At 37.1% G+C, this 24653-nt stretch overlaps 1 protein-coding gene across 4 annotated transcripts in view; it reads left to right on the top strand.

Moving 5' to 3' along the window:
* Positions 1-27: 27 nt before the first annotated feature.
* SENP2 (SUMO specific peptidase 2) overlaps positions 28-24653 on the top strand; it is a 31999-nt gene continuing 7373 nt past the window's right edge. For 2 of the 4 annotated variants that reach the window (XM_038583619.1, XM_038583620.1), the window contains exons 1-14: positions 29-317; positions 2427-2482; positions 6447-6580; positions 6992-7058; positions 8812-8902; positions 13835-14003; positions 15710-15813; positions 17131-17225; positions 17617-17668; positions 18466-18532; positions 20152-20328; positions 21644-21775; positions 23010-23213; positions 23757-23836. In XM_038583619.1, the coding sequence (XP_038439547.1) occupies positions 217-317; positions 2427-2482; positions 6447-6580; positions 6992-7058; positions 8812-8902; positions 13835-14003; positions 15710-15813; positions 17131-17225; positions 17617-17668; positions 18466-18532; positions 20152-20328; positions 21644-21775; positions 23010-23213; positions 23757-23836 (1529 nt within the window). In that variant the 5' untranslated portion in view covers positions 29-216. Of the gene's footprint in view, positions 318-2426; positions 2483-6446; positions 6581-6991; positions 7059-8811; positions 8903-13834; positions 14004-15709; positions 15814-17130; positions 17226-17616; positions 17669-18465; positions 18533-20151; positions 20329-21643; positions 21776-23009; positions 23214-23756; positions 23837-24653 lie in introns of those variants that run through there. The other 2 variants (XM_038583621.1, XM_038583622.1) reach the window with 2 other exon arrangements.

Here is a 24653-nt window from a genome sequence, read left to right on the forward strand (position 1 = left end):
CGGGAGGAGGTGACGTCAGGCGTGGTGGCAGGCGGGGATGGGGGGGGGCGTCCTGTAGCCCTCAGGACGTTTTATCTGTGGGCCCTCCGATCGCGTCACAAGTGGGCGACTGAGCCTTGGCGGTGGTGGCCGAGGCGGCGAAGGCGGCAGCGGCGGCGACAGCTCTGGGGTTTGCGTCTCGGGGTGTGTCGGCCGCCGCTGCTGCTTGGGCCTGGTATGTACAAATGGCTGGTTAGGATTCTCGGCACCATTTTCCGTCTCTGTGACCGGCCGGTGCCCCCTGCCCGGGCCCTCCTGAAGAGGCGGCGCTCGAACAGGTGAGAGGAGAGGGGGCCGAGCGCCAGGCTGGCTGTACCCCCTCCCCCACCCGGGGCTCGGCCCGGAGAGCGCCGATCCAGCCCCGCAGGCCCTGCCCGGCCGAATCAGCTGGCGGGGCCCAGGCGGTGGAGGTGCGAGTCGCGGGTGCCCTGGTGACGTAGTCGCTCCCTCCACGCTGTGCGGATGCGCTCCTGGTGATGGACCGAGCTGGTTGTCTTTGGAGTGGCCCGTGATGGTCAGGATCTTTGACGTTCTTGGGAGAGGCCAAGCTGGTTGCTGTCCAGTGGGGCTTTATCGTATCCTGTTAAGGTTGAAAACTCAAAATTGAACGAATACTGTCCGTGCTGTGGTTCACTGTTTACGAAGCACACTCCCGAGTGTCATCTGTAGGCAATAAGTGCAGCTGCGGCAAGTGAGATTCATAGCTTGCCCAAAGCCGTTTTGACTGCAAGAATTGTTCTTTTAGCACCGAGAAACAGCAGCTGTTTTGTTCCGAAACAGCTGTCAAGCTGTGTGTGTGTGTGTACGTGTTTTGCGGGGGAGGGAGGGAGGATGGCACTACGTTGGAGTGTATGAGGGGGAAAAATTAGGAGTCTCGTTCTTTTAAAAAGATCACTAGTTGTAAAATCCAGCCAAAATCTTGGGGGAACCTAAAAGCTGTTCTTGTTTAGCATCAACCCCTTGGCTTGTCTCATTTCGTGGCGTGTACTCCTTTGCTTGAGAATTAATCTAGAGAATAAAACACCATACCAGTTCTACACACCCCACCATTAACTTTTACTGATCAAGTGTTAGTTTCATTTAAAAAAAGAAATGAAGCCTCAAGATTGTTGAAGACTGGTTTCTTGGAGCTTGAGAGAACAAGATGATTGAATACATGAGTCTGAGAATGCAGGTCATTGATGAAATTGGCTGTTGGCTGAGTTTCATCATGTGTTCTAGAGAGCCCAAGGTTTCAACCTGTTCTTTTCTACCTTTTTGTGAGGTTGACAATGGGGGTCATTTGACAACATGTTGTATAGTGCCTAAAATGATGCTTAATATATATAAGGGTAGTATTTGTTTATTCTACCCCAGGGGCCTTGTGCTAAGGCTGGTGCATGATAGGCACTTGGTACGTATTTATTGAATGGGAGAGTGTTAATTCTCTCTCCCCTGTCCTTTCTTTTTGCTGTGAATCCCTGCTTTCAAATAGATGAAACAATGATTTGGAGATCAAAACTCTGTTCTTTACCACACATCCTTAGTCAAACCAGTTTTTCACAATGTAAGCCTTTTTTTTTTTTTTTTTTTTCTGGTCAAAATGAAGGCAGGAGATCTTACTGGGATGTTTACAGTTATGAACTGAATGGTATTCCCCTGGGATTTATTTTGTTCCTTTTTTTTTTTTTGAAACTGATCAATCATAATCATCTTTAAATAGGTCCAGAAACTTTCCCAAATTCCCCAGCTTTTTATTACCAGTGTAATGTAGTTTCCATGATAGAAATGCAGTTAAATAGAAGACCTTTTTGGGCTTAGAATTCTCTTTTAAGGCTTCTTATGTTGTCATCTTTCAAAAGGAATTTTTTTTAAAGATTTTATTTATTTATTCATGAGAGAGACAGAGAGAGAGGCAGAGACACAGGCAGAGGGAGAAGCAGGCTCCATGCAGGGAGCCCGATGTGGGACTCGATCCGGGGACTCCAGGATCACGCCCTGGGCCGAAGGCAGGTGTAAACTGCTGAGCCACCCGGGCTGCCCCAAGGAAATTGTTATTTTAAAATCACTTCTGGAGAGAAAAAGGAAATACTAGTCCTAGGCTCTTACCTATGTTCATTTACTACCCAGGTGATTTCTGGCCAGTTGCAAATTTGTACTTTAGCCAGATTACAGATTATCACTTAATAGGGAGTTTTGGGTCTCTTTCAAATAGTTTAAACAATAACGTTAAGTCCTCAAATAGTAGAGGCCTACTATAGAGGAGTGTTTTCTAACATGATTTGAATTTCTTTTTTTGACAAAGTGAAGAGAGAGGATGTGTTATATGCATACTAGATTTACTTATAGAAATGTATGTATGTATATATAAATATATATATATATATTTTTTCTTCTTCTCTTTTCAGCACTTTGTTTTCTACAGTGGACACTGATGAAATACCAGCCAAAAGACCAAGATTAGGTATTGAATATGATAATTTTAAAAATCAGATTTTTTTTAAGTGGGAAAAGTGTATGTATGGAACAAAATTCCAAAGGTAAAAAGTATGTACAGTGAACAGTTAAGTCTCTTTCCTGTCCTTTTCTACTCAGTTATCTTTTCTAGAGGTAAACACTGTTAACAGGGACTTGAGTATCTTTCCAGATAAATAAAGGTGTATGTTGAATATGTATTTAAAATTTTTCAATCTTCCTATACGGAAAAGGTGCTTTTTATTTTTGAGGAGAAAACATTGTATAAAGCTACTTCAAACTGAGTCATCTAGTTCACATAGCTGAGGGAATGAGTCTAATGTGTTGCCCCAAATCATTTACTTCTCTGTATCCAGAGGGCTAGATGTAGCTTGATAAAAGAGAACAAAACTAGATTAAAGGAGAAAGGCACAATGGAGTGCTATAATAGTAGTTCCTTTGTTTCAAGAATGAATGTGAATTTCGATCTACCTTCGGAGTAGACATGTCTGTTAAGATTTCATTTCATTTAAATCCAAGGAGTACTTATTGAGCATGTCTTACTGCTAAGCAATATGTTAGATTCTACAGGAAAAAGAAAAATGAATAAGATAGGGTCTCTATTTTTAAGGACCTTACAATTGTATAGGTATATGCCTGTATCATAGAGGGTATAAGACAAGCATATAAATAATTACTAATGTCAGTAAGGATGTGATGATTGAAATAAGAAAGATAGTAACAAAATACTGTCCAATTTTCAGCTGATTAAAAGTCTCAGTAAATATTTGATGAAAGAGTGTGTGAGATGGATTTTAAAGGATGGGTGGGATATCAACAGAGCAATAGGAAGGAAAAGCATTCTAGGTAGAGGGAACAGTATAGGAGAGTTGTGCAATTCAGGAAACAGTGAATAGAACTCCAAGGAAAAGTTAGTTAGAGCTATATCAAATTTAGAGGACTTTGAATGCCAGATTTATACTAAATTCATTAGGACAGTATTTTCCCAAAGCACAGGATAGATATCAGTTCAGGAAATGATTTTAGGGGATACAACATTTCATAGCATTAAGTATAGCATGTGAGTTATGTGGTAAAAAGTTGTATCCTTTTATTTGTTTTTAATTTTTGGATTATTTCAAGCAGAAATTCTTGATTTAATGCTAGTATGTTTTACATATGATTCTCCCTTTTAACAGCTACAGCTAGAACTTAATATTGTTGTTTAATTTCTGTATAAGGCAAATAATGTTCTTTTATATTTATAGTAGTGATATAAAGTTACCTTTCAAATACATTTATTTATTTACTTATTTATTTTTAAAGATTTTTATTTATTTATTTGACAGGCAGAGAGAGCCAGAGAGCACAAGCAGGGGGAATGGCTGCTGAGTAGGGAGCCTAATACAGGGCTCAATCCCAGGACTTTGGGATCATGACCTTAGCTGAAGGCAGACTCTTAACTGACTGAGCTACCTAGGCACCCCTCAAATACATTTATTTAGCAAAAAATGTGAGTCAATTTTAAACAAAAGTGTAAATAAATAACAGTGTGGTAAAGACCTTTGAGAGTGGTAACATCTGAAACTAATGTAGCATTGTTTGTGAACTATACTTCAATCAAAACAAGGAAAACAAAAAGAATTTTGACAATGGTATTATAGAAGGTTCCTGAAATAATTATGGTAATCATCTATTTCATGGACTTCCTTCCTTTTCTCCCTCCATGATTTACATGAAATAGGTATTGTAATTTTCTGAGTGGAAACTCTAGAAAGAATCTAAGCCAAGGGGGAAGCAGTGGGTAGCAGATGTAATATTACGGCAGAATTTGTAAAGGTCTACATCAATGCTTCTGATGGATCTCTCTGTGATAATGCCTATTGAGCACTTGAATTGGGGCCAGTGTGATTGAGGAGCTGAATTTAATTTTAATTAAATATAAACTTAGGTGACTACATGTATTCACTGGCAACTATGTTGGACAATACAACTCTCTTGGTTTCTTTTGAGAGAAAAAAAGGAGGGTAAAATGAAAAGGAAGATCTTAGAATCGCAGACTCATGATCTTAGAGATGAAAGGGATTTTAAGAGATCTGACTTAGTCTGTTGTGAGTGAAGATGGTCTTATCCCCATTTTATAGATGAAGCAAGCCAGCCTGCCTTCCTCCCCCTCCTCTTCCTCTTCCTCCTCCTTTTTTGAGTTGTTGAGATATTTTTGGCATAATCTCAAGGACTACTCAGATTTTGACAAGTTTGTAGGAAAATAAGTATTACAATACTTTTTTTTACCATCCACTATTTAACTATGTTAGTTATTAGGAATACCCCATTCCCTCTGGGGTCTGGATGACAGTCTGCGGGGTAAGCACCAATCTCTAATGCTCTTACTCTTCCATTTAAGAAAGTGCAGCAGAATATAAATGATATCCATCAACATTACTAGAGGGATAACCTGGAATTCTCTAAGTCTCAGAATGAGAAACAAGTAATTTGCAAACTTTGATACTTTTACCTATTCTCTAGTTACAAATTACTTCAAATTGCATTCTGCTTCACTTAGCTGTCACATTCTGTCTGTTGTTTAAGTTATTCTCCTATCTTTCTATTTTCTATTTTATATGTTTTGGAGTGCTTGTTCTTTAAAAGCCACCATTTTAATTTCAGGATTTTTTTTCTCTAATGCAGAAGGTGGGTAAAATGATGGTCTCTTTCTCTCAAACTAGTGCTATGAAATACCCTTACTTGGGAAATAGAAAGGAAATTGTGTAGAGCCAGTCAGCAGTGTAGGAAATGAGGAAAGGGTAGTGTCATAAAAGGAGGAAGTGTGGCAGGCACTGAAATCTACCCTTCCCCCTTATTTATCTACTTACTTATTTTGTAATTCTTATTTTTGGTGACAGGGAGGGCTACATCAGATCTAACATACCTTCTCCAGTAGAGGGATACAGCCTTATTTCATCATAGAGGTTTAAGAGCTGCATGTTTTATACTTCACTAATTCTACCTCAAGTAGCCAATAAATAATAGGTACTGAGTAAGTAGTTACTGAGGAATATATTGTCACCTGCCCAGGAAATAAGGACAAACCAGTGAGTAACTTCTAGTGCTTCCTGTAAAATTCTGCCATACATAGTGTCTACATGCTACAGGTTAAGTTATGCCGCTGTCTCTCTGGTTTATTTATTTTGTATTATTCCAAAGAACTCATTGCTTAAAAGTTGTCATTTCAGGCCATTTCTCTATGAATCAGTGTGTGATTTGCTGAAGTGAGGGTTTAATGTTTTCATAGGATTCCAGAAGAGATATCTTATTGAAACACAAAAATCATGGGATGCCCGGCTAGCTCAGCTGGTAGGGCACGTGACTTTTAAACGTGGGGTCCTGAGTTCAGACCTCACGTTGGGCCTAGAGCTTACTTAAAAAAACCCAAAAATACAAACAAACAAAAAAAAGCCAGGGGCACTTGGTTGGCTTGGTCTGTAGAGCACGTGACTTTTTTTTTTTTTAAGAGGGGGAGAAAGTGTGATGGGGCAGGAGGGGCTAAGGGAGAGAGAGAATCTTAAGCAGGAGCCGCTACCAGCTTAGAGCTCAACTCCCGACTCAGTCTCACAATCCCAAGATCATGACCTGAGCCAAAATCACAAGTCAGACGCTTAACCAACTGAACCACCCAGGCGGCCCACATGTAACTCTTGATCTCAGAGTCGTGAGTTCAAGCCCCGTGTTGGGTGAAGAGCCTACGTAAAACAAAACAAAACAACCCCAAACCCCTCCAGATCACAATATTGGAATTCTAGTTATTAAGATAGGAGAAAAATTACTTTTATGGATACCTTCTTATCTCAGTGATTGGAAATAATACTTCTAATAAAGATTGAGAGAGGCCTTTTCTAAGATATAATCTAATTTTTTTGCTAGAAGTTTATTACTCTATATACGTATGTAAATGTAATCTATATTATATTGTCTAGATTATTTCATTCACCAAGTCAAAACCAGTCTCTACAATGCTGCCAGCTTATTTGGATTCCCATTCCAGCTGACCACAAAGCCCATGGTAACCTCTGCTTGTAATGGAACACGGAATGTGGCCCCTTCAGGAGAGGTCAGTGGGGATAGGGTTCCATTGGGGCTACTGATCTTCATACTTAATCATTAAAGTGAAATTTTAGAAATATTCTCTTTTTAGGAATTGAGTAGAATGACTTTGATATGTTTATAAGCCTTGATATAAAGGCCAAGAAGTTAAAGGTTAAGAAAATACACATTTAAAAAATATTTATAAAGAGCTCAATTAGTAATACATCTGTTCTTACTTAAGTATTTGTAGAGAACCTGAAATTGTTATTTTAAACATAATTTTGTGAGTCTTCACCAATTTAACTTTTGGTCTACTGATGATGTCTCTTCCATGAGCTAGCGAAATCATCACCAATAGAGTGATTTTTTTAATATTAAAAACTTATTTAAATTCTAAAATTGAGATACTACAGAGGTGATTCTATTTGGTTTTAAGGTATTTTCGAACTCATCGTCTTGTGAACTGACAGGTTCTGGACCCTGGAACAACATGCTGAAACTGGGTGAGGCGATCAGAGATCCTTCTGCTTTCCTCTACCTCTTCTTGCCTCTGTTTCCTGAGTTTTGAGAATATGAAAGAAAAACACTCATTTGGGTTGTGTTGAGAACACAGACATATTCTCTCTACCTTCTAAAAATTAAATAGTTTTCCTTTAGAATTGTCATTGAATTTACTGTTTGTGTTTTCTATTTGTATTATCATTGTCTTTAATGTGACTTAGTTCAGGGTTCACTCATTAAAAAAACATTTCCTGCGAGCTTACTCTGTGTCAGGCATGTGTTATCAAGAATAACAGAATGACAAAATAATAAATAAAATCTTTTATAACAAAATACAAAACAAATAACAAAATAAATAAACCCTGTCTTTCAGGGACATCATCTGATGGGGGAACAACTTTAGGTTTTCAGTTCTGATAGCTTTATGGATTGGGAGCCTCCACGTCATTCTTGGAGCCCAAAACTGAATTATAATTGTACATAACCATACATAACTTAAAATTCTATCATGGCGAAAAAGAGGAAGAATCTGGACTCCAGAAAATGACTGTGATCTCTGTCACACAGGTTTATGAAGTTTGAGAGAAAGGGATAAAAGCTTTTAGAAAAGTTGTGGGTTCAGAAGTAAAAATGGAAGAAACTAAGGAAATGATAAAAACTTTACAGTAGTAAGTTTCCTCTCAAGCTTTTTAAGTAAAGTATCTCTGGTGGCAGAGAAGAGCAAAAGGGAGTAAACACACACCCCTGAGTCTGAGACTCTAGTTCCAAAGGACCTGGAGTCAGGATGATACTTTTATGAAGTTTTTCATTTTATTTTAAAAGTTAATATAAATTAGATATTATAATCTATTCATATTGCTTGAATATATAGTTAAAAATGATTTATTATTAAAATGGACATATGGAAGGGATGGTACGTTTGTCTTGTGCCAAGCTGTCAGCACTATATTTCTATGTGTTCATGTAGCCTTGTCAGAGAAGCACAGGTATTCCTGGGGCACGTTTCTTGCATAAAGAAGTCTACAGTCTCTTATCTGAAATCCTTAAAGGTGTACTGGGGAATTTAGAATTTTTCATATTTTATATATATCGTGTTTATTGAATATTATTTTTAAAAATCCCATTAGAATTGAACATTGGTTCAAATCAGGTTTTGCAAACAAAGGAATTCAGGTCAGTTTAAGTTTGCTGCTACAGACTCATGGAAAAACTTTCAGTTTTAGATCTCTTTACATTTTGGAGTCCTCAGGAGCTCTATACCTGTGCAGTAGCTCTAGCAGTAAATGTGGCTGATAAAAGTTTGGTTACCCTTTTTTGAAGTATAGTGACCGTCTCATAAGTGATGGAAGCTTCCAGTGAAATGTAGTAACATATAGCAGATTTTCATTTAAAAATAACTCCTGTTTTCTTGGGAAGAAGAAATGATTTGAACAACTCACTCAATTTGATTTGATTACATGGAGTTTGTAATCATGAGTTCCTCATGCTTCTTGATGCTACAGCAAGTGAAACTAGAAAAGCTTGCCTGTGAATTTTTACTGTCTCCCTGAAATCAAATACAGATAAAGCACTATTGCTTTTCTTCAACTTTTTACAGTGTTGAATCTCTGTGTTGTATAGTAATGGCATGTGAAAGAATAAGATATTTAGTTCTACAATATAGACCACTCACAGATTTTCTAATGCAGACTGTTCACAGGTTTGGGTTTGTTTTTGTTTTGTTTTTTTACAATTACAAATGCATTTTTAAAATAGGTAATAAATCCCCTAATGGAATAAGTGACTATCCAAAGATCAGAGTGACAGTAACCCGAGATCAGCCCCGAAGAGTCCTGCCTTCCTTTGGGTAAGTGTAAATGGAAACTTAGTACTTATTAGGTGTTGGCTCTTGCTAGGCATTCTTTTGTTCTATTATGTAATCTTGTTAAATAAGTACTCTGAGGTTAGTAAGTTGCCAGATATCATACAGCTATTGAAAAATTTGAACTCAGGTGTGTGTTACTTTCTCTATACCATAGCATATGCTTATAGTATCTGATTTTTTTTTTAACTTACTTGACAGAAAGAGAGCACACAAGCAGGGGGAGTGGCAGGCAGAAGGAGAGGGAGAAGCAACCTGCCTGCTGAGCAGAGAGTACAATGTGGGGCTCGATCCTAGGACCTTGGGATCATGACCTGAGCCAAAGCAGACACTTAACCAACTGAGCCATCCAGGCGCCTCATACAGCATCAGATTTTGAAAACCTTTTTTTTTTTTAATTTTTATTTATTTATGATAGTCACACAGAGAGAGAGAGAGAGAGAGGCAGAGACACAGGCAGAGGGAGAAGCAGGCTCCATGCACCGGAAGCCCGACGTGGGATTCGATCCCGGGTCTCCAGGATCGCGCCCTGGGCCAAAGGCAGGCGTTAAACCGCTGCACCACCCAGGGATCCCTGAAAACCTTTTAAAATGATTTGTTGCTCACTTCTAAACTTTGTTTTAGGGAGATCCCTGGGTGGCTCAGTGGTTTAGCGCCTGCCTTTGGCCCAGGGCGCGATCCTACAGTCCCGGGATCGAGTCCCACGTTGGGCTCCCAGCATGGAGCCTGCTTCTCCCTCCTCCTGTGTCTCTGCCTCTCTCTCTCTATGTCTATCATAAATAATAAATAAATAAATCTTAAAAAAAAAACAACTTTGTTTTATTTTTAATTTTTTTTTAAGATTTTATTTACTTATTCATGAGAGACACAGAGAGAGGCAGAGAGAGAGACAGAGACAGGAGAAGCAGGCTGCATGCAAGGGGCCTGATATGGGACTCCATCCCGGGACTCCAGGATCGAGCCACCCAGGCATCCCTGTTTTATTTTTTTAAAGGATTTTATTTTATTTTATTTTATTTTATTTTATTTTATTTTATTTTATTTTATTTTATTATTTTATTATTTATTTATTTATGCATTCTCATACAAGCAGTGGGGAGGGGCAAAGGAGAGGATGAGAGAGAGAGAATCTCCAGCAGACTCCATGCTAAGAGTGGAGCTGGATGTGAGGCTCTATCCCACAACCCTGAGATCACCACCCAAGCCAAAACCAAGAGTTGGACATTTAACCGACTGAGCCACCCAAGTGCCCCTATACTTTAGGTTTTTTTATTAAGTTTTAAATTCTAATTCCAGTATAATTAATATATACAGTATTATGTTAGTTTCAGGTATATAGTCCAGTGATTCAACAATTCTACACATTACTCCGTGCTCATCATAATAAGTCTGCTCTTTAATCCCCATCACCTATTTTACCCATCCTTCCACTCACCTCCCCTAAACTTAATTTTTCTATAAACTTTGTTTTTGAAGTATAATATATATGTGGAAAGTTCAGAAACCATGATAAGTTTTTATAATATACTGAATGCACATCATTTTTTGTGAAATGTTCTTATTTTTGTAATAATTTTCTTCTCCTTTTTGTATTCTCACATACTAGAATTTCTATTGCTTGGATAGTAGACCTAATTTTTCTCCATATTGATCTGATTGATCTAATTTCTATATATATTCTCTTTTGTTGTTCTTTTCCCTAAAAAAGAAATTTTATACTGATTTTTTTTTTGAGGAGGGATGTTGTAGTTTTTAAGTAGGAAGAATCCTTTCACTCCCTCCTCTTATGTTTTTTTTTTTCTTGTTCTAAGAATCTTATTAAAAGAGGCAAAAAAAGGGCTGCCTTGCTGACTCAGTTGGTGGAGAATGTGCCTCTTGATGTTGGGGTTGTGGGTTCTAGCCCCCTGTTGGGCACAGAGATTACTTAAAAAAAAAGAGAAAGGCAAAGATGGATGCAATATCTTTCCTTATCTATCTAAAGCTGTTAATTATTTTAAAATTTCTTTTCCCTACTTTATTTCCTTTAAATTCCTTCCCCCACTTTGGTTTGATTTTATCTTTCATATTAGAGTCGTTTTTTGTTTTTGTTTTTGTTTTTAAATTGAGCTATAACTAACGTTTATTTCAGGTCTACAATATAATGATTAGATATTTACATTAGATATTTATCTAATGATTAGATATTTAGTGATAATGATCACTATAATCAGTTTGGTTAATTATGCCTATCACCATCCATAGTTACATGTTTTTTTTTTCTTGTGATGAGAACTTTTAACGTCTACTCTCTTGGTAACTTTTAAATATACAATATAATATTATTAGCTATAGTCACCATGCTGTGCATTATATCCCATGACTTATTTATTTAATAACTGGAGGTTTGCACCTATGACTTTGGGTTTATTTGTTAAGATTCCATATATAAGTGAGATCATATTTGTCTTTCTCTGATTTATTTCACTTAACATCATACCCTTAGGGTCCCTCTGTGTTGTTGCAAGTGGCAAGATTTCCTTCCTTTTTGTGGTTTAATAATGTTTACTTTGTCTTTTTTTTATCCATTCATCTATCTATGAACACTTAGCTTGCTTCCATGTCTTGGCTGTTGTAAATAATGCTTAGGTGAACATGGGGATGCAAACATCTTTTCATATTAGAGTCTTTGTTCAAATATCTGGTAATCTTTGACTCTTCATTCATGTTTAAGAATGAGACATTAACTGAAAGCAGCCCCTTTGCAGTTGGATAAATAACTGACTGTAGGGCTAAAAGAGAAAGTATGAATAAGTATCATTTTGTTATTTCTCATTTAATTCCATTATGGTCAGAGAATGTATTTTGTAGTATAGTTTCAGTTCTTTAAAATGTGTTAACCATCTGTTTTAGGTCCTAGAATATGGTCTGCTGGGTGATGTTCAGTGTGCACTTGAAAAGAATACATATTCTGTTGTTGTTAGGTGGAATGTTCTGTAAATTGTCACATAGGTCAAGTTGGCTGATAATGTTTTACTGGTCTTAGTGATTTTCTACTTGTTTACTGATTGATAAATGAAGAATGTTGATGTTTTCTACTACAATTGTGGATTTTTTTTTTATTTTTCCATCTAGTTATGTCAGTATTTGTCTTCATGTATTTTAAAACTTTGTAGATGAGTATATCTGATCCATATTTACCAGTTATTACCATTTTGCCATATTTGCTTCATCATGCTATCATATATAGCTAATATTTTTTTCCTGAAGCATTTGAGGGTAAATCTTAGATTCGTGCCCCTTTAATCATAAGTGCATGAGTGTATTTATTTCTTAAGACTGAGGACATTCACTTACATAATCACAGATAAACAAAATCAGAAAATTTAACATTGGGGGTGCCTAGGTGGCTCAGTGGTTGAGCGTCTACCTTTGGCTCAGGGCATGATCCCAGGGCCTGGGATTGAGTCCTGCATCGGGCTCCCCTCAAGGAGCCTGCTTCTCCCTATGCCTACGTCTGTGCCTCTCTCTCTGTCTCTCATGAATAAATAAATAAAATCTTTTAAAAAATAAAAAAAGAAAAGGAAAATATAACATTGATACAATACTATTATGTTGTTTCATTTAAATTTTTCCATTATAGAGATTTTTTTTTTCTGGTCCAGGATTCAGTGCAAGATCATGCATTATATTTAATTTTCATGTCTTTTTGATCTCCTTTAATCTGGAACAATTCCTTAGCCTTTCTTTGTCTTTGATGGCATGAATATTTTTAGAGTAGAAGGCATTTCTTTTGTAGAATGTTTCCTAATTTTGTCTGATGTTTACTTGTTTCTTGTTCAAGATTATCCTGTTGGTTTTTTTTTTTTTTTTTTTTCCGTAAAAATACTACCTCGGTGGTTTATCCTTTCTAAAACATCACATCAATAGGGGTATGACAGGTATGGGTGGCGCAGCGGTTTGGCGCCTGCCTTTGGCCCAGGGCGCGATCCTGGAGACCCGGGATCGAATCCCACGTCAGGCTCCCGGTGCATGGAGCCTGCTTCTCCCTCTGCCTGTGTCTCTGCCTCTCTCTCTCTCTCTGTGACTATCATAAATAAATAAATTGAAAAAAATTAAAAAAAAATAGGGGTATGACACCAGTTTGACAGATTATTGGTAACTTTAAGAAAAGCGGTTTCTGGGATCCCTGGGTGGCGCAGCGGTTTGGCGCCTGCCTTTAGCCCAGGGCGCGATCCTGGAGACCTAGGATCGAATCCCACATCAGGCTCCCGGTGCATGGAGCCTGCCTCTCCCTCTGCCTATGTCTCTGCCTCTCTCTCTCTCTCTCTGTGACTATCATAAATAAATAAAAATTAAAAAAAAAAAAAAAAAAAAAGAAAAGCGGTTTCTATCAGCAGCAATAAGGACTAGGTGGGGGCTTCATGGCTTCTATTTCTTTAGCATTCATTAATTTAGCATTCAGTAGATATTCACTGAATGCCTTGTGTCCTAGATCCTGTACTAGGATACAATGGTGAAAGGATGTAATCTCTGTTTTCATGGAATTTAAAGTTTAGTGTGGGATGTAGACATTAAACAAATAATGACACCAATAATTAATCCAGTGGTCCAGACATGATTAAAGGAAAAGTGTAGTACCAGAGAGGGTATGTGTCACAAGAGAGCTAAATCCACAGTTGTGGTTGGACAGTTGGGGTCAAGGAAGAAGGCAGAGACTTTCGTGTGGCAATCCTGGTGACTGTAGACAGATATTCCATAGCAGAATGCCAGGGTGTCCTCTGAACTAGAGATAGATTGAACTTTTGTGAATAGTCATTGTCTGATTTGACAGGAACAGGCTTAACACAGACAGCTTAATCGCAGGATGGTCTGGGAGCTTAGATTCCAGTAATTTAAGGAGTTTGTTGGTAACTTTTTCTTTTCTTTTTTTTCTCTCAGTTTTACTTTGAACTCAGAGGGGTACAACAGAAGACCAGGGGGCCGTCGTCATAGCAAAGGCACTTCAGAGAGTTCCTTAACCTGGAAGCCTCAGGAACAGGTTGTAACAGAGATGATTTCTGAAGAGGGTGGCAAGGGTCTGAGGCGTCCCCACTGTACCGTGGAGGAGGTAAGCCCTTTTAGCCTGATCTCTTTCTAAAAACATGTTATGGTTTTTAGGAGAGTAAGTAATGTGTGTCCTGGGGTACAGAATTCAGAATGGATGGAAAGGTGTACAGTGACTGTAAATTTCCCAGTCTCCCTTCCAGTACCTGGCCCCATGACCTTGTCTGATGGTTATTTAGCAAGTAACTGCTGGTACTTGTATATACCCTTCTGGAGATACTGTATACATACATAATTTAGTCAAGTTTCAGATTTTTTTTTTTCTCTATAGGATAAAAAAGGAATCATGCTAGGAAATAAGGAGATTATATTCCTTTTGGGTGTTTGACTTCTACTAACTTGTTTCTTTTATAAGGCATAATTGTGACTGAGCGAAGTAAACAGTGAACATGTCCACTTTTTCCTTTTTCAAGGCACTGTGCATGATGTCTTCATCAACAGTCTTCTTTTTACTTCCCTCTTGAGATCTTTGCTTATTCTAGGAGAATTTAGAATTATTCCTGTACTTGGCATTCCCAGGACCATCACCTGTCATGATTTGCTAGATGGTTTTTTAAGCCACTTAGTTTAATTAGTCAAAGAATTATTTATTTGAGGTCCAGGTGTTGTGCTAGTTGTCAGCAATTCAAAAATTGAGTAGCTTGTACCTAAGTAGTTGTAATCAGTGGAGGCAAGCAAAGAGAGGAATGGACTGAGGCAGACTTCAGTACCTCTTCAATGAGAAATCAGAGATGGGACTGAGCAAATATATAAGGTATACACAGGATATATTCTAGAAATATTAGAAAGTAATATTAGCAAGTGCATATTCATTAGCTAAGGGTAATATAAAGTTAGAGAAAGGAGCCTGAGTCTCAGATTTCAGTTTTGGATAAATACGTGTCACTGACTAAGATACCCGATGTGTTTAGGGGGAAGATGATGACTTCAGTTTTGGAGATTGTTTAAAGTGCCAGTGAAATACCCAAGAAGACCTCTCCCGTAGACTCTTGGATATAGGTGATGGGAGTTATGAGAAGAAGGCAGGGTTGGAGACACATTTCTAAATCTTCTGTATATTGGTGTTGGATAAATCAAGGGAGCTGGAGAGAGTACTCACTGAGAGAATGTAGTATGAGAGAAGAGATAATGGGCAGGCCATCAGCATTTGGGGGCAGGCAGAAGAAATAATCAGCAGTGGAAACTTGAGAAGATAAATCAGGAGTGTGTTGTCTAGGAAGGCACAAGGAGGTCAGCAGCATGAGGTGTTGGTGAGAGAGGTCAAGTAACATAAGGGCTGAGGAAGTATCTGCTGGATCTGGCTGTGGAAGTCACTGGTGATTTTGGTGGGACCAGATCCATTTTGGAAACTGAATATTCTGAATATGCAGGTGGATTACTTCTGTTGAGTGTTTCGTGATTGACAAAAACTGCTGTCAAAAACCCAGATACTATCAGAGTCTAGCAGATAATGAAAAGGAGTGGAGTAGAGTGGAGTCAATGGCCCATCTAAGGACTACATGGCTCCAGAGTGTTGATTCAGTTTTTTGAAAGAGGCTAGATTTTAGGGTTTTTCTTTTCAAATTTATAAAGTTGGTAATTAAAAGAACATTTAAAAGTGCTGGCAAATAAAACACATCCTGGGCTGCATTTGACCTTGTAGTCTCTAGTTATAATTTAATGATAGTTTTAATGTGTTAATACTTAAGTGACATCCTTTCTTTTATGTAGGGTGTTCAAAAAGAGGAAAGAGAGAAATACCGAAGGTTACTGGAGCGACTTAAAGAAGGTGGTCATGGAAACTCTGTTTCTCCTGGAACTCCAACTTATCACAGGTAAAAATGAGCTAACAAAAATAAATGCTTTGCCACACATCTTTTTCCTTATTTTTGGAGAGGGGATTGGTGAGAAAGGCTCTGTTGAGAAAAGAGATTTGCATTGTGAGAACTGGCCTTATAATTTGTCTGAACATTGTATCTAGTAATGAGATATATAGAGTGTAGTGGTTTTACAAAATAGATTTTTCTGTTAGCTTTAGAATGTTTTGTTCACAGGAACTCCTGAAACTCTGATATAGAAAAGTAGAATTACAGGTTGAAGTCAGGTTCTTGGAGAACAGAATGTTTTCCAACCTCTCCAGCACATACATTTACATTTCCCTTAGTGTCTTGTCTTTTTCTGTCTCTTCCCCCTCCTTCTCCTTTCCTACCCAGTTCTCCCTCCCTCCCACCCTAGCCTCTCTCTCTGATACACACACAGTCCCTGTGGCATCTCTGAATGCATTTTTGCAAGATTGAAAGTCTTCCACTTTAGAGACAAGATTAAAGTCACCCCAGGTTATAGAAAGTTTTCCTTATAGGACTTCTTGTTAAATACTGTAATGCTTTGGGCAAAACATGACAGTGGCAGAAGAAATTGATGTCTGGCTTTATATTCACCTGTAAAAACAGGACAGAAAATATGTGAGCTCAGCATTGAGGCACACATGGTAATTCTAACAAGTGGTGTGAGAATACACAGCAGAGGTGGGGGGGATCCTGGAAATTATGTAACAGCAAGTTGAAGGTGAAAGTGAAAAACAAGACTGCTTAGCTTGTTGAATGTACAAATAGCAAAAGATTATTTGTCTAGGAATTTTAACTTTTGTTGTGAGCTTTTTTTTTTCCTCTTAGTTTACTCCTGCAGAATGCTAGTATTTTTTTTTGACTAGTCACTGTTGGCAGCAGCACTATGCTTCATGAGCTTTTGCTCTTGTCATGTTAGCAAAATCCTCAAACTATTTTGCTGTTTTCATTCCTGCTTTTATTGTATTATTTTAGGATCCATTTCATTATGTCATTTAAAATTTTTCAGCTTTTAACTTGAGTTTTATCACACTGAGCTTTTTTGGTTGAGGTGGTGCTGAGGATTGAGAACATCCCATTCTAGCAATGTTGAAACTGGAGGTTAGGTAATTTGGCTGAAGTATTAGAATCAAGATTACACTCCTTGTATTCCAGGCCCAGATGGTGCTGTGTTGCATCCTCTCATAATTTGATGTTATAGGGTAATCAGTAACCCCTGTTTCGAGAAGCTTGTCAGATGGAGATGATGAATATTTATGGTAGACTTTCCTTTTGTATCTGACCTTCTTTACTTTTTGTGTTCTTAAGCTCTCAAAGAAGTCAGATGGACACATTAAAGACCAAAGGCTGGGGGGAAGAGCAAAGTCACGGAGTCAAAACAACTCAGTTTGTTCCAAAACAATGTGAGTTCCCAGATTTAGCCCTGTCTCCGTATATTGGCCTTAGTTCATGTGCATATGAAATTGAGAAGTGACATCCTAGTGAAAGATGGTATACCAAACTTTAGAGCATTGTCAGACCCCAGGGCTTTGACTTGGGTTTATCCAGTACAAGTAGTTTAGTAAAAAACTGTTCAATTCCTAGCTTCTACTTAGCAATATTTTGTGAGCCTAAAATTTCATTTCTTAATATTTATTTTGTTAATTTCTTTATATTTCACCACTAGCTGTTTACTAAATGGCATTAAATGATAAGTGAATGTCTTGTTACTTTGGAAACTATGTAAGTTGAAATTCTAGCTATATGATTGATTAATAAAGGAAACATAAAGTCTTTTCTTTATCATCTTCACAGATAGAGTTGTTGAAACAAGGGGACCGCTATGCTCAGTGAGAAGTGAGAAGAGGTACATGGTTCAGTTCATTCTAAGTTTTCTTTTGATATATTATTTTCTTTATAAGTTATATTAATGAATAACTATGTCTAAAGAATTATGAATTCTCCTCAGCTCTAACAGCTGGTCAGCATATATGGGTACGTGGGTAGCTGTTGTGTCAGATGCCCACACTAACTCGGAAGGTGCCCTTCTCTGCTGGGTGTTAGGGCTTGGGAGATGCAGGTGGCACTTGGATAAGAGTGCAATTGTGGTGGGCATCTTTAGGAATTAGCACCTCTAGTATAAGAACAGTAAAGGCAATTCTGTGTGCCTTTAGGATTTTGGATGATAGTTCCTTTAATAGCAGAGTATGGGGTAAGCTATGGCCCATTGTCCATATCTGGTCCACCTGCCTATTTTTTTTAGGTCAAGTTTTATTGGAACATATTCATGCTAATTCATTTACATACTATCTGGCTATTTTTAAACTATGATAGTTGAGAAGATGTGACAAAACTGTGAGACTTGGGGCACCTAACTGGCTCAGTCTGTAGAACCTGTGACCTTTGATTTTGGGTTCTTCAGAGTTGTGAGTTTTAGCCCCACCTTAGACAGAGATTACTTAAAACAAAAACAAAAACATAAGACTTGCAGTGCCCAAAATATTTACTATCCTTTTTCAGAAAAATTTTGCTGACCCTTGGTTTAGAGGACTATATAAACTCAAGGCAGTTTTTGTTTACAAATTATTGTCTTATTTCTAAAACTAATCTCACATTTACAGGTTAAAATTATCCAGTCTATACTTTCCCAATATTTTTCCTCAGGTGTTGTTCAAAGGGGAAAATTTCTGATACAGAGAGGACAGTTGGAATCAGACTTGAAAATGAAGGTGTAAGTGGAAACTAGTTAAATTTTATATGTTTTACTCTTTCACCTGAACTATGTTAAAATGGTGCTCATGAAAAGTAAGAGAAATGAAAAATATTATTTTGATTTCTAATTTCATTGTTTTCTTTGAAAAAGCAGCAGGCTTTGAAGATACACAACTTTTGGCTTCCTTCTAAATTCCCGGATTTTTATCTCTGTATGGTGGCCAGTGTTTTTTGTTTTTTGTTTTTTTTTTTTTTTGTGAGAGAGATCAACACGCTTCTATCCCAACACTTATCTGTATTGCCTGGCTTCCTTTGGAGAATTTTAAAAAAGCATATGGTCTTTAGGAAAAATATGTTCAGGACCTTCTTTTTAGTTAAGATCTCAAGTTTATATGAAAATATTAGCAATCTCATGCTCTATTGGATTTTACATTTTTCTGTGTAAGTACTGGAATAAAAAGTGTTCCAGGGATCTCCGTAGTGATACCAACATTTTAAATAATAGCAGCAAAATGTTTTTACTAAACACTCAATATCTAAAAGAAATACATTTCTAAATTAAAGGCAACTTGAAATTTTAGACACATTTAAGATACATAGAAATACCAAAGTTTAGGGCACTGCTTATGTGAAGTATTAGTTTGATCAGGTTTTTCTCCCATTAGACCTCTTTGTAAGGATTAGTCTAAGTCTCAGAACATTCCCATTCCCAGTCATTTGGAGTGAAGCCTTTTGTATTGAGTTATCACCTGTGGAACACTAGCTGAAAAAAGAGGGGAAGTATGCCTGAGAGAGGACAGGAGCATATTTGGAACCTGGCTGAAGACTACCTCGTGCTTCTGTCTGTGTTGAACCTGAAGGCTTTGCTGTCTGGGATCCTGGGTTGGGGTCGGGGCAGCAGCTGCCTGTTTCCGAGGCCTCGGATACTTAGTTAGCTAGAGTGAAGAGTACTGGCTCTGCATGTTGAGGGTACTGTAGTTCTAGTTTAAAGCTCTCTTTCTAACTCCATTTCTTAGTTTTAAAAGTTGGCCTACTTCAAATTCAGTGTTAAAGGTTACATAGGGTCACAATAAGGATGAATATTGTCAGAGTTTCTGGAATGCTGGCAGAGGTCTATTTGCTATCCCAAATGGCGCTTACATAGGTATTAATTTTGCAAAAATTAAGCGGTCTGTAAATTTTTCTGTAGTAAATAATTTTTAAAAATGAAATAGAGCAAGTTTACTTATTGTAAGGATGATAATGCTTTATTCTGAGTGATGGGATTATGGGTCATATGTTTTGCTTTTTTTTTTTAATATGTTTTGCTTTTTAAAAAACATTTCAAAAAGTCTTGTAACCATCATGTTTTTCATAGGCTTAAGAGAACTGAAAATACTTTTCTTGCTGCCTATAGGGAAAGTGACAAGTGTTCTTCACGGTTTGTAATTGAGGTGTCCTGTGAGCCTTAGGTCTTGAGCATTTTTTTGCTCCCTCTCTCAGGGACAGACAGATATGCGAAAGCTCCTTTACTTATTTGGGAGATTGCTAATTCTCTCCTTTCAGGATAATGGCACTGTTTTATGTTTCATGTGTGATATATGTTTATATGTGTAAATATCAAACATGCCAATAGAATATAGAAACTTTTTTGATCAGAGGAGGGGACACCAGCTGGAACCTGACCTATCCGAAGAGGTGTCAGCCCGACTCCGCCTGGGCAGTGGGAGCAATGGCTTACTCAGGAGGAAAATGTCAATACTTGAGACAAAAGAAAAACATTGCTCAGGCAAAGAGAGGGATAAAAGGATGGATGATCTTCTTGAACTTACAGAGGTATTATTTCTTGTGTTGATCAGAATAAGAGACATATCTTTAAATAACCTCAGTTATCAAGACTTGAACACATGTTTTGTTTTGAGGAGTTTCTCCAGCCTAGGGATGAGTGTATGAAAGATATCAGGTCCAAGAGCTATCTAGTCACTGGCTACATTGATCACTAATGATCTGTGAAGGTAGCCTAAGGGATCAGAACATTAGTTCAGCAAATGTGAGTAGACATATTTGTCACATATATTTGGACATAATGGGTTCTTTGTAGATTTTCTTCAAATATTTTGGGTTACATACTATGAGTTTCGCATTAGGAATGAGTTCATTGCATTTCTTAAAAGTGATTATTGTTTACTAAAATGTCCCTTTCATTGATAATTGCATTTGAAAATAGTAAAAATTTATTTGAAAAGCCAAAGAAATGAAGGTAGTTAAAAATTCTCATTTTAAAGGTGAGCCTGTATGTTGGTTCCTTTTCCAATTTTTGTTAGTAGGTGGTGGTCCTATGTAGTCCTGTGCAGTGAGCACTTACTATATATTGGACATGCAAGTGGAGTGTCATAAAACGGCACAGTTGTGTGCAGTGGAGGAAGCAAGATTTAAAATATTTGAATGAAACTAATTTCTATTGAGTTTATAGATTCAATCTCAGTGGCTTAAATATGGTATGCATTTATCTGCATAATTATTCAGAGTCATGAAGTCATCTATTCAGTGAACACTCAGTTGGTAGACCTTGCTTCCATTTTCCAGCTTCTCCCTGTTTGTTTATTCCCTTCATGTCCAAACTGTATAGTATCATCTCTTAGGGGTCCTAATTCTATTACTTTGATGTTTTAAAATAAAAGTTTAATAGGTAAATAAGGAAAGTGTGGAAATACTTTAAGAATATTGTGAAAGGAGCAAAGGCTAGAAAGTTAGACACTCCTGGGTTCCAGGCTGGGCTCTTCCTTTTAATAACTGTCTGACTTTGAGCATATAACCTAAATTCTCTGAGGTTCACCTCTTCTGTAAAATGGTGATAATACTTTTAGCACAAGCAAGGATTAATGATGTGCTTCAAGGATCTGGTACTATGTTTGGCTCATAGTGCTCAATAAAAATGGTAATGGGATAGTTGAAATTATACTTTAAATGTAAATATTATTACCTAATTATTGTTTCCAGAAGCCAGTAGTTGAACTTTTTTTTTTTTTTTTTTTTTTATAACCATTAGACTGCTCTGTATTTTAGAGATGAAAAGTTTGTTTTAGCCTCAGACTCTTGAAATCTGATTCTGGTTCTATTTAAAATACAACCTCTGGACTTTCTAATTCAGGACATGGAAAGGGAAATCAGTAATGCCCTAGGTCATGGTCCACAAGATGAAATCCTAAGTAGTGCTTTCAAGTTGCGAATCACTCGAGGTGATATCCAGACCTTGAAGAACTATCACTGGCTCAATGATGAAGTAAGTTCTTTTTGTTCCCATTCTATCACTATGCTTAACCATTTACTGTCTATAACCAGAGTGATCTCTACCTAATTATAAGCGGTTGGGAAAGCAGCTCTTAGTTTCATCTAAAACAGAAATATCTCAAACCATAAACAGTGGTCAGTTGCGATTCTTTGCTGTCTTTAATTAGTCATGTTTCAATTTTCTGCATCAGTGCTTTGTTTCATCCACCACTTCATTTATGAGGAGTCTTCAGTGATTTTTTTTTTTTTACAGATTTATTCATTTGTTTTTAAGTAAGTTCTGCGCCCAACATGGTGTTTGAGCTCACAACCCCAAGATCAAGAGTCGCATACTCTACTGACTCAGCCAGCCAGGCACCTCTTCAGTGACATTTTTATGAACCTTAGGTGTAGCTGATGAGAAGGAAGCAGCAAGTGATACTTTATTTTAGACGAATTCTTATAAGAGCCATTTTATTTTTTTCAATAATAAGGAGATAGACTGATCACTATACATACATGTATATGTAAAAATATGTCTTTTTCTTTGAGTGATAATGGTAAAAATTTGCCTAATCGTCATCTCGTATCTTTATATATTTAGCTAAAACTAGCTCTGAGTTCTTGCACATGTTCTCACTGGTCCTTTCCTTAACTCCCCAAAGTCCCTGCATTTTCCCCTTTGTCTTCCTTTCTCCTCCCCTCCCCAGATGGATGATGTATAAACACATTCATATAAAACTAGTATTTTTGTTTTACATTATGAATGTCATATATTTATGATAGAAAATTTGGAGGTACAGGAAAAGTAAAAGAAAAATATTCTAAAGTGTCACCACTCAAAAATAAAATATTAATGTTCAAGTATATTTTTTCCAGTTAATATTTTTTATACATGATAAAATTTATAAGTAGTAAAACTCTAGTTAATATTTCTGCATGTTTTTTTCATGTGATATAGTTACATACACCTTTTCATTATTGCAGACTTTTTCCTTGAATTTCTTCTCTTGGCTCTTTTGCTCACATGCTTCAAAAGTACAGTTTCACTCCTTAATTCCTTGCATTTTGCCCTGATTATCCTTTATTTTCCATATCCTGCCATAAACAGTCCTTTCATCCCCATCTCTAGTACCTTCCTTTCCTGAAGCTCCTTACCTTCTATTTCATCCTAATTCAGATAGGTAGAAATTTAGTTGTGGTAATGTACTTGCCATGTTCTGACGTTTACGCCCTTGGTATTACAGGTCATTAATTTTTATATGAATCTTCTGGTGGAAAGAAACAAAAAACAAGGGTATCCAGCACTTCATGCATTCAGTACCTTTTTCTATCCCAAATTAAAGTCGGGTGGTTACCAAGCAGTGAAAAGATGGACCAAAGGGGTCAATCTCTTTGAACAAGAACTTATTCTGGTTCCTATTCATCGGAAGGTACATTGGAGCCTCGTGGTGAGTTGAGAGGGTTAATTGTTGGAGTCTGTATAATGGCTGTTTTCTTGAATAATGAAGGCTATCCTTTTCTGTCCAGTTAAAAGTCCAGTAGTACATATAAAAGTGTACTCTGTAGAGTCGCTTCTTGGTTCTTGAGTTGAACAACTTAGAAAGCTAGATGGCATACAGGAAAACAGGAAAAGAGTTTTAGTACACGTATGAATTCTTTATTTGATTTCCTTAGTTTTGTTTACAAGATGGTACAGATTTATTATAGAAGAGTAAAGTATGATACAAACTAAAAAACAAAACCAAAAAAGCTCATCACTTTGAGAGGATCACTAATGTTTTGGTGAGTAAGTTTCTAGGCTTTTCTCCAGGACTAGAAGTACATACTTTTACAGAAATGAAGCTCTTATTACCTGTGATATTTTAGAAGAAATGTGTCTTAGAAATCCATTTATGTTGGTACATGTATTGACTTTTTAAAAGTTGCTTTTCCTTTTAGAAATAAAATTCTCCTGTTAAGATGTTTCTGGATGTTATGTTTTTCCATTACAGGTGATAGACCTAAGAAAAAGGTGTCTTAAATATCTGGATTCTATGGGACAAAAGGGCCACAGGATCTGTGAGATTCTCCTGTAAGTAAAGGCTGAAAAACTTCACTGCTGCATCATTGTGCCCTTGTTAGGTGATCTGTCTTCTATCTAAGCCTAGAAGGCTCTGGTGGATGGTAGTGTAATGTTTAGTGAATGTCCTTCTAGTTGTTCAGGAATTGACTTGAACTCATCTTATCAATAAAGAACCTAATATTTGATCTTAACGAGCACTTTTATTTAGTAGCATCACTGGAAACAAGTTTGTCATGCATTGTAATTGTAAAATATGTCTTATTAGGATGCTGTAATTTGAATTAGGATTCTTTGGGATTGATACATTATTCTGAATGTTTTAAAGAACTGTTAGCTAGGGAGTCTTATTCCTTGAATTCTTAAACCCACTCATGTCTCTATGCTTTCCAAGAGAGTTGGGTTCATCTCAGAACCAAGAGGTAACTTTTAAGTTAAAGCATATATGCTTTATAGGCAATATTTCAAATAGTAATTGCTAGAAACCTGCTTTTCAAGCATAGCTGCTTAACTGAGCTATGTAAAGTGGTGATATGAATTTCACAGTGAAGAAGCAGTTCAGTAAGAGCAGTCTCTCTGCTCACTGGAAGCAAATGGGAGTTCTCGTTTTTAATTTTAGTAAGGATACTTGAATAAGTTTTATAAGGATATGAACCTTTTAAATGGATGACAAGAAAACTTATTAACAACAATTAGTTCCATTCTCTCTTTCTCAGTACTATTTTAGTGTAAAAGATTCTTTTTTACAGGTATTTATCTTGAATAGAAAGTTTAAAGAGAAGAAAGTTTAAAAAAAAATCATACAATACACCAGATTGTTTATTAAAGC

The sequence above is a fragment of the Canis lupus genome, chromosome 34, assembly GCF_011100685.1.
Source record: "Canis lupus familiaris isolate Mischka breed German Shepherd chromosome 34, alternate assembly UU_Cfam_GSD_1.0, whole genome shotgun sequence".
Classification (NCBI taxonomy): domain Eukaryota; kingdom Metazoa; phylum Chordata; class Mammalia; order Carnivora; family Canidae; genus Canis; species Canis lupus.